Below are 10081 nucleotides of genomic sequence, written 5' to 3'. Positions count from 1 at the left end.
TCTAATCGTGTCGTCGGTGCGTATGCAGAAGGCAAGACTTCTTCCAAGATACTCAACTTGTAGCCGTGTTCGCGAATTATTTACATACTGGCGTGGACGGGGCACAGACAACATGGACAGCTAACTCTTTGTGTATGCTTTTTAGGACGTCTTGTTGAAATACACTTTGGCCGTGGTGTCGCCCTTGCCCATCGTGGTCACCATCTGACCACCTTCCAGTGACCGGGTCAGTTTGAATCCTTGTTCGTTGGTCAGCACTACCGAGTCACCTTCCCAAGCCGATGTCACCTATGATACACAGGACAGATAATTAATTTTATGAGTGATGAAGCTTTATGGGTGATGTTTGGATGCAGCTTTTGCCTAAAGCATAACGGCCAAGAATGATACAAAGAAACGACTGAAGCAAATAAAACCATTAACTGAAGCTGGCATTTATTCTGATTATTCTGAAATCTTTGAAGGCTAGAACGATGGGTGGTAGTGCACAACGTATTCTTTCTTTGGTATGTTGTGGCCCTGAAGGACCCACTCTCGACGTTTCGGCAAGCATGTACATTCATTCTCTTGGAAACAGCAAGAACATGTTTGTAATGCCGTCACGTCGAGAGTGTGAGTGGGCCCTTTTCAGGGCCGCAAACATACAAGAAAGAATACGTGGTGCACCGTTGAGCCTTCTAACAGTCATCTCGAGAGACTTGACAAAAGGCTACAGGATAGGGAAGCGGATAGAATGATTGTAGTGAAAAGTGGCACCGTGCGGACGCGGAATAGCAGCAGCAGCCACAAAGTTCCAAGAAGTTGTTAAGTCTAAAATACATGTAATATAATCAAAGGGAACATTTCCTGTCTTTGACCCCGTCATCAAAAAAAGTTACGCAAACTCATCAGGAAACCCTGTTCTTTTTCCAAGAAATGGAACATAGTGATGACATGACAGAAACAAGCTAGATTTTTTTCCTGTCCAAATGACGTCACAGCCATATGTATGACCCGTTTTACAAACTGAAACTGAAACCGAACATGGTTTCTGACACAACAGTGCCAAAACTGTCGATCATAAGCATCATTCTTGATGGACTTCAGCGCATTATAAGAGGCCACTATTATCATTATTATTATTATTATTATTATTATTATTATTATTATTATTATTATTATTATTATTATTATTGTTATTATTATTATTATCATGTGCACGATGACACTGTTCAACTTCGCTCTATGATTTATAATGGTCCCCATTCTTTGGTTCTCACAATTATTATTGTATATGAAATGTAAATTCCTTTCAGGGTGAACAATCCTAAGCATACATGAAAAATTCACCCAAATATACATTTGGATTGTGAAATGCAGCAATGTTGATAGAACACATCAGCAGAAATTTGAGGAAAATCGGACAATCCGCTAGAATTTTTGAAGTTGCACTGCAGTGCACACGCCTCCACAGCTGTACTAGAAGACTGCAACAGTTTGCGACATTATTGCAGGACAACGATATAAAGAAAATATAAAAAAGATAATTTTCACGAAATTTCATTTTCTACAAAAAGTACAAATTCCTTCTACTTGTTACTGACACATGTTTAAAGTATGGTGCCCCCTCCCCTGCTTTCTGAAAGAGGTAAGTCAAGTGCTCTTTCATTTTGCTAAAAATATGAAAATAATACGTTGATTTTTGTTCACTCTATTTTCTTTTCATCGTCCTGCAGGGGCGTCACAAACTGATGTAGTCTTCAAATTCAGCAGAGGCGGCACTGAAAATCTACAAATTCATAACTTTTGAGCGGATTGTCCGACTTCCCTCAAAATTTCGCTGATGTGTTCTACTAATATCGCTGCATTTCACTCCATCCTCATTATGCATGTGGGTCATCCAATTTGCCCTTTAATGTTTCCAATTCGGGGAACCCACCTTCATTTTAGGCATCCAGACGACGAGGTTGGTCTCGAACTCCGAGCCGATGTCGAAGCTGTAGTCGTTGCAGCCCTGCGCCGTGGTGCTCTTGATGTGCATGTTGTCGCCCTTCTGGGTGATCTCCACCGTGAGCTGGGTGATGGGGAATGGCGGTCGCTTCTCGGCAGGCACGGTGAGGAGGTCGAGCAGGGCGTCGAAGCTGTCGTGCTTGTCGATGCTCCACGTTCCGCTGAAGTCGGCCGGCATCTTGGGATGTTGACTGGGATTGTTACCTTGCGGAAGACATTTTAAGTAAACAACATGTTGTTCAAGATGTCAGATTCATTTCAAAGTGCAATCCATATTAAGATGTTAAGCTGAGTGCTGAATAAAATGTAGATGGTGAACCATTCCCGATATAGTATGAGGTTTTGACCGGAAGACAACATGAAATTTTGGTGTACTACACAATTAATGTATTGTGATGTGTGTGTCTGTCTGTCTTGTGTATGTGTGTGAGGCTGTGTCTGTGAGTAACATTCAACACTTATACCCACGCGGGCAAGACGCAGATTGCAACTTTGTCTACATTCTTGTCTGCTCCTTTATACTTGACTATTCATTTGGGTGAAGTCCTCTTTTCTTCTTTTTTTTTTTTTGTTACATTAAATATCCCTCAGAAAATCAAGATACTGGTAGGCAAAATAAATATGTCCTAGTTGTTGTTATTTTCTTTATCGAAATTCGAAAAAGAATCGAGAAACATATGACTAAAATCGCAAGTATGACAGTCCTTTTTTTTTTCTCTTTTTGATTTTGATATTGTATAGTTGCTTTATAAAAGTTAATTTCATCGTAAAAGACCATTTATTCATTAATGTGTCTTTTCAATACATTTCAGCCCTATAAGTCTATACTAGTGTTTGAAGGGCGTTTTCTATTGTCATCTTTCGCTCTGAGAGAGACACACCATACACACGGCACCTTGCGTTCATTTAAATAGGGGAATGCTGCCAGCAAGCATTCAAAATAACCCTAAACTGAATGTAAACCTGATTTACATCTACATTCTGATGACTATAATGCAGTCTACAAGCCTTTATATAATATCTTACAGTGGTTCAACCTGTGGGTTTTTTTTACGGGATGCTTGAAAGCAGCAGGCGTATGTTATTACTATAATTCATTATTCACGCGATTATTTCGTATACAGCACATTGTTGTCATTCGTTTGTGACCAGATTGCATGATATTTAGAGTAAGAATACATGAAAATTAAAGGAACTGTACAGTACTGGTTGAGGTGAGGATTCAGCTTGAAACGTTTTGCGAGATATTTAGAAACCACTCCATGAAATGTTCAAGAGCATATAATTCTAAGGGGAATCAAAAGTTTATTTGATGAAAATCGGTTTTGAAATGACTGAGATATCTAAAAGCAAGGAAAAACAAAGAGATCCTACTAAAAACCGTTCCCTGTCAATTTTATTAGGATCGCCTTTTTTGATGTCTCAGCCATTTCAAAACCGATTTTCATCAAATAAACGACGAATCCTTTTTTGAATTACATGCTCTTTCATATTTCATAAGAGGTTTCTCATTATCTCACCAAAAAATATTATAAACCTGAATCCTCACCTCAACCAGTTCTGTACAGTCCCTTTAACATTTTTGCACACAAATTCACACATGCAAACATACAGTTGACGGGAGGTTCGAGAAATCAGAGTCGAAGTTAAACATCACAAAACTTTCTATATCTATAAAAGAAATTGTGAGAAGTAACCTAAATGAACCATGCCATCGGAGCTTGACGATTTGGTAATAATCATGATAACATAATGGTTCATATGAGTGTAATTTCTACAATGTGGGCTAAACCTCATTTGAGAATATACTTCTTAGTACAAATGTCTATAAGTGAAGTTAAGGCATTTTGTTTCTCTGAACACATTTTTTTTTTAAAGGAACAGCCTTATAACTCAAATAGTAAGAATTAAGACCGTCCGCTATACTCCGCCTCAAAGGGAAGGTCGCACTCAAAGAGCATAGTAATAAAATGTTGGCATTGAACGTAAATAAAGAGCGTCTCGATTTTTTTTTAGATATGAAATCAATCCCATATTCACGTTTACTTTCACAAAGGGTAAATCACAGAAAGAAAACAGTTGGATGAAAATTGAGACTTGAGACGTTCTAGTTATGATAATGTCGAAATTCCGTGATGATTCCAATAAACAGTATTGTGTCGGTCCTTACAATACAATGATGTCATCATATAATAATTCCCATAATTATACATTTGTGCATTAAAGGTTATGAAAAAAAAATATGCTTTGGTAAATGATTCGTCGACTATACCACTGCCCTTCATTAGTCACTCTTGCTACATTATTACTTCGAAGAGTAGCAAAGAAAAAAATCTTGAACGACTGGAAAAAAATTGCTTATAGTTTTGTATTCATTTTTGTGTTTATGCAGATGCTAATTCCTGCAAAATTTTTCTTGAGTGGGTACACTTGCGTCTTTTGTATTTCTTCGTCGTTTTCTTCTCCTTCTTCTTCAAAATTTTTATCTCGACGATACTGTATTCATGTCATCGACCGCAGTGCCATTCACAGTCAAGTCTCTTTAACAAATAAGAATAAAAAAATGGAGGTTTCTCTTTAAATGGATGATTCATGCGGAAGTCTGCCGCAAAAGGAAGAAAGGGGGGGGGGGAAGCGAAACGGAGTTTTCTCCCCATTACTTTTTATGAAACTAGCTGGTGGCAAAATTTACCGAGAGGAGGGTTATAAGGGGGGGGGGGGGGTTGGAGTGGCAACGAGGGAGTCCCGAGGAGTGTGATTTGATCCCAAAACCACTCGCAAGTGTGAAAAATGTGTGAAATTTCGGAACATTGGCAAACAAGCGTTGCCCATGGGACAAAGGATGACTAATCCAATGCGTTTTGAAATGGTCTTCCGTCCACATTTTTGTATTGACTGAGCCATAAAAGAGTACAACAACATTCATCTGCCATGTAGTGGCGATTATAGGCAGCTGTTTTTGAGCATGACACATTAATTCTCTTTTCTTGCAAAGGACTATGGCAAATTTAAACTCGTCGCTGTATTTTGCCTGGTAAAACATTCTGATCAAACATACCACCCCATTATGTCTACACATGCCTGTATTACCTATATATTTACGGGAATGTGACTAGAAGTATGGACGGAACAGACTCCTTCATTGTGTGCGTTTCTCATCATTGTGTTCAATAGGAGATCTCGTGATGTATGTTGCTTCAGCGAAAAAGATATCGTCAGCACTTTAGAGCGCTCTTAAAAGCCATCTTTCCATCTTTATAGCTCGTTGCGTTTGTATACATTTGTTTTTCTCTCCAGATAACATGAAAGAAGACAACATTGCACTTTTTCCTGATAAAACTTCGACAAGAAAGTTGGCTTACGGCGAATGTATAGAAGCAATGTTTCCATCATAATAACACCATATTATTTTGAAAAGACATTAAAGAAAACGAATTCCATATTCTATGGCCACGTAGACACCCTTCAGCATATCAGTTTGTTTGCTTTTTGGTCCGATGGAGTCTTTATTCTTGTAATGATGATGGTGCTGATGAAAAAAAAAATGATGGCAATGATTATTATCATCATCATCATCATAACGATAATAATAACTACTTTGGAAAAATTACACTATATAGTCCTGAACACTCATAAAGATGGAACAAAAGAGAACAGGAATAGGTCATATTAGTCAAATGTCGTGATCAGCTATAATATCAAAATCAAAATGAAGCAAGTCCAATCTATATAATTACCGGAAAATTAATTGCACTAGGACTGTAAATGAAATCCGATGTAATATAATATTTTAGTCCACAAGTCATGAAAGATTTTTTCACCGTATACAGTCTTAAGCGCGAAAGTTAATTCGAGAACCTATTATAATCTATTTGGTGTCAGCGCTTCGTCAGTAAACCTTTAATTGTCTGCATTTTGTGAATCCTACATTTCCGGATTATTGTGGCGGAAGCAGCCAGCAACATGATAACCTCATCTATCATATGCAAGTACCTCGTCACACCGGCGTGTCTGTGGAGACTTCTTCAAACAAAACGAGGTAAAGCCCAACTTTTCCAAAGCCAAGGAATCATGGATATCTTTCACTTCCGAGTCTTAAGAAAGAAAAGCAAAAAAGGTATCCGCCAGGTGAGTTTTATCTTTAGCAGAATACATGTAAAAGTGAAGGCCTGTGTGTATATTGTGGGTGTTTGTATGAGGGTTTGTTTGGTTGTTAAACATGTTTTTTTTTTTTGTGTTGTTCCCTCTTTTTTTTAGTTGATGTTCTGGGAAGGGCAGTGTTTAAGACATGATCAACCGCATGGGACGTCACGTAAAAGAATCAAGCTGTACTAAAAAGATGCAAGTGACGGAGCCTGTAAGCAACACCATCCTTGCAATGCGTTTCTGAACCGAGCAAAATAAAATCATTAGATACTGTATGCCCTAAGTTGAGAGTTTGTGTGGTAAAAATCTACACACAATGATTCTCCCTCTCGGCAGTTTGCTCCGTTGATCAAACGATTACATAATGTACGTCGCAAGATGGCGCTCGTAGTCTTCAGCCCGGAAGAGGATGAGGGAGACAGACACTGACCTCGAGGTCAGTGGAAACAGATATTTATTAGAAAATTGATGCTGACCGACAGGAAGTTATTATTCCAAGGTCATAATGGGAATGCGCTCGAAGCGTCGATCAGAATGATCGAATGTCCTCGAGTACGACTCATCCAAGGCTTTCATTTCAACTTATCATCAGACCCGCATGTTCAGTCTAAAGTTTGACAAGATTTGTACGCAGTCCTATGCCATGCCCTCATATACTATTTCCTTCAAAACACTAAGGTTATCGCGGAAACGGGTGTTGAACCTGAAAACTGCATTCTCGTGTTTATCTAGCTTGTTTCTTCAGACATAACATCCTTGGCTAATATGTCTTCTCTCTGTCTCCTCTCACATTGCACAGAAAACAATTCAGACGTACAAATATTTATACGTCTTGTGAAATGTACACCCCATTTCACCATCAGAACTAATCTCATCCATCATAACATGTCAGATAAGATAAGATGTGAGAAGAAGTGCATTAGAAGAACTTGGCAATGATTTATCGCAAAATCACGGAGCCTTTTCCCAGCTTAAAGTCTTCTGAATCCCTCCACCCCCCCCCCCACAATAATGGCAAGTGAACTGGTTTCAAAGTAATGTTATGATTTAAGATGTGGACAAATTCGAACCGCATTTTCGACACGGAGAAACAAAATTCAGTTTCCTCGTGTTTTCTCGTATTCAAGAGCTTTCAATGTTTCTAGTCAGTTCGTTTTAGGATATAAAAGACCTTATCTAATGCATGCCTCTTCGCCAAGGAATTGAACGTTACTAGTGCTTCGAAGGGCGTCATAAGACTTCTATTGGCACTTTAAAATGAACATTTCCAAGATCATTTGCTAAAGGGAGATAAGGGAATGAACAAACTTTCAAGGGGTTGGTTCTACTGTAAACTCTCCTCAAAGATGCCCACCCCTGGATAAAATTTTTCCTTAGTTACAATTAATCATGTTTGAGGTTTTGGACTCTACGACGAAAGAATATCTCGCTGAATTTGAAAGAATTGCACTTCGCGATTTTAGGTTAGAAGGACTCTAGATAACCACAACTGACCCGTTCCGGCTAATATTCGACCTTTTTAAAAGATTTCTCGCAAAACTTTATACACGTAGTTCGACTTGATGTTTCGGTTCATGATGCTACAATGTAATAGGGCCCTGGAAAGGTGGAAAAACATGTTATCCGCAGTTACACAAGACCTTTAACATGGTCCTATATATCTCCACCTCGTCACTGGGTGGTCTCCCCCATGATAATGAGAGTCTAGGTCGTGATCTAAAGACGTGTCTAGTCGAGTGTATGTGTTTCTCGTTTGTGTTTCTCAGACGTGACAACATCTACGTACAGTGTATCCGACGAAGTCTCCTTCTGTCATTCCTGGCTATCCTGATATTCCTGTGGAATATTCACTCGTTGATAAACCAGGGAAGTACACCTCCCTGGATAAATAAAGCTCCCACTGTAACACTTTCCTTCAAGATTAAATGGTGTTGTTGAGCTTCGAAGAAAACTGCCATGAGAGACTACATTCTCATTACAGAGGCAGATCCAGAGGGGGCGCACCGGGCGCGCGCCCACCTCTGTATTTTTTGTTAAAACAAAAGAAATAAATAGAAAAATGGGGGCATGTGCGCCCCCTTTAATTTTGTAAAGGCGCCTCCCCTTTACGGAATTCGTGGATCCGCCCCTGCATTATGTCAGTGTTTACCCCTTTCTGTATTATTTTTGTTTTGACATATTGAAGTTGTTAGTCTAAAACCGTGCCATTGTCGTTGTGGTATGAAACTATGAATATCATCACAGCAATCACCAGCATTCTCGGATCTCCGCAACTCGACAAAAATTGTCAAATGAACGGTTTTTTTTTTGGTCGTAATAACAGCACTTTGTCGCGAATTACGGATATATGGAGCACTTTCTTCACCCGATGTTATTTCATTCCAGCACTATGTAGTACCATATAAATCTCAGTCATGTTCGAATGTGAAACGAAGATGAATATGAAATAAAATGACCGATCCGCACGTTCTCGAATACAAAGGCTATACTACACTAAAATTGTGATTATAGTTGGGAATATGCATCTGAGCACACAATTTCAGCTTACTAGGTTGCTCTCTATGCATTCAAGCATTGATTTGAACGTCTCTTAAAATGTGCAAATGCACACGCATTTCGCATTCGAGAAGACGGAAAGTGTCGCTCTATTTGAGATGTTCATAATTATGTTGCTGAGAGCATGAGATATACATTTAAAGAATAAAGATCACTGAGCAAGACATGATTCTTTGATGGTTAGTCACAAAAAAAAGATAATCAAATGCAGATGTGTGACGGGAAGAGAGATAGAGTCATAAAAAACAAAAAAAAAAACGAAAACAAAAACAGAGTGACATACCTGGGAAATGATTTGGCGGAGAAAGCGTTTATCCGAGATGCGGACGGTGTGACCTAGCTAGGCGAGGGCTGCGGGCGAGACTGAGCCGTGAGAAGTGATTTCCTCCTGCAAGACATCGGCTGAGGAAGGAATTAACGCGCGCGCGTTCATAGACGGGGGACGGAGTGACGAATGCTTCACTAAAAATAATGAAGGGTGTGAGTGTAAAGGGATTTTTTTTTTGGGGGGGGGATAGGAGTGAGGGAGGGGATTGATCCTTTCAGAGGCTTTTTCTTTCGTGTGCCCGGGGAAATGTGGCTAACTACCCTGGAAAATTGAGTGTGTTGAGTCTGGGGTAGTTGGAGGAAGAGGGAGCAGGATACATGTGTGTATAATGTGCATGTTATGTTAGTGTGGGCGTATGAAGTCGCTGTTGGGTTTCTTGTTTTCTGTTTTTGTTTTTGTTCTTCGTCTGCATACCTAGTTGGGTTTGTATCACATAACGACCGAGGGGAGTTTTTTTTTTTGGAAACCCCTTTCTCTTTCGTGCTTTATTGAATTCATTTCATTCATTCATTTATTTATTTTCATTTTCAAGAAAGAATGCGTGTGTACAAAACCTGACATGCAAAATAATAATAATAATAATAATAATAAAATATATATATATATGTATATGTATATGTATATATATATATGTATATATAAAGCTATAAAACATTAAGTATCCTTTTGCTCTTTGATATATGATTCAAACCCATCAAAGGAAGGGTTATTACTTAAGAATTTGAAACAATATAATACTTTAGACACAAAAATACATATCTAGGTCTTTGAAACTTACTGATTGTCCTCAAAAGTGAGACAGATACTGCCTGATGTTTCGTCCTTCCACAGAGCTGCGGTCAGTCACTTGTCCCTGGTGCAGAATAAAATTATGAGAGTCACGTGTACGTGTGTGTGTGTGTGTGTGCGCGCGCGCGCGCTAATCTACATAATATATTCATGTATAAAACTATGTACTATGTTTGTATGTTAGTATGCGTATATTCAAGGATGCGTGCATATAAAAGATAATTGTGCTGATTAATTAAAGTGTTTCAATGCAAAGTTTTGGTGTGCAAGATG

At 38.8% G+C, this 10081-nt stretch overlaps 1 protein-coding gene across 1 annotated transcript in view; it reads right to left on the bottom strand.

The window, feature by feature from the left end:
• LOC139737793 (fatty acid-binding protein 1, liver-like) overlaps nt 1-9092 on the bottom strand; it is a 10154-nt gene extending 1062 nt beyond the window's left edge. The window contains exons 1-3 of the mRNA XM_071648473.1: nt 8975-9092; nt 1919-2193; nt 1-288 (exon numbers count right to left, since the gene is read on the bottom strand). The exon at nt 1-288 is cut by the window's left edge and continues 1062 nt beyond it. Of these exons, the coding sequence (XP_071504574.1) occupies nt 142-288; nt 1919-2167 (396 nt within the window). The 5' untranslated portion in view covers nt 2168-2193; nt 8975-9092 and the 3' untranslated portion in view covers nt 1-141. The remainder of the gene's footprint in view (nt 289-1918; nt 2194-8974) is intronic.
• Nucleotides 9093-10081: the final 989 nt, after the last annotated feature.

The sequence above is a fragment of the Diadema antillarum genome, unplaced genomic scaffold, assembly GCF_040938485.1.
Source record: "Diadema antillarum isolate AM-2024a unplaced genomic scaffold, OU_Dant_1.0 scf00000029, whole genome shotgun sequence".
Taxonomy (NCBI): domain Eukaryota; kingdom Metazoa; phylum Echinodermata; class Echinoidea; order Diadematoida; family Diadematidae; genus Diadema; species Diadema antillarum.
This window is presented reverse-complemented; position numbering and strand designations above follow the sequence as displayed.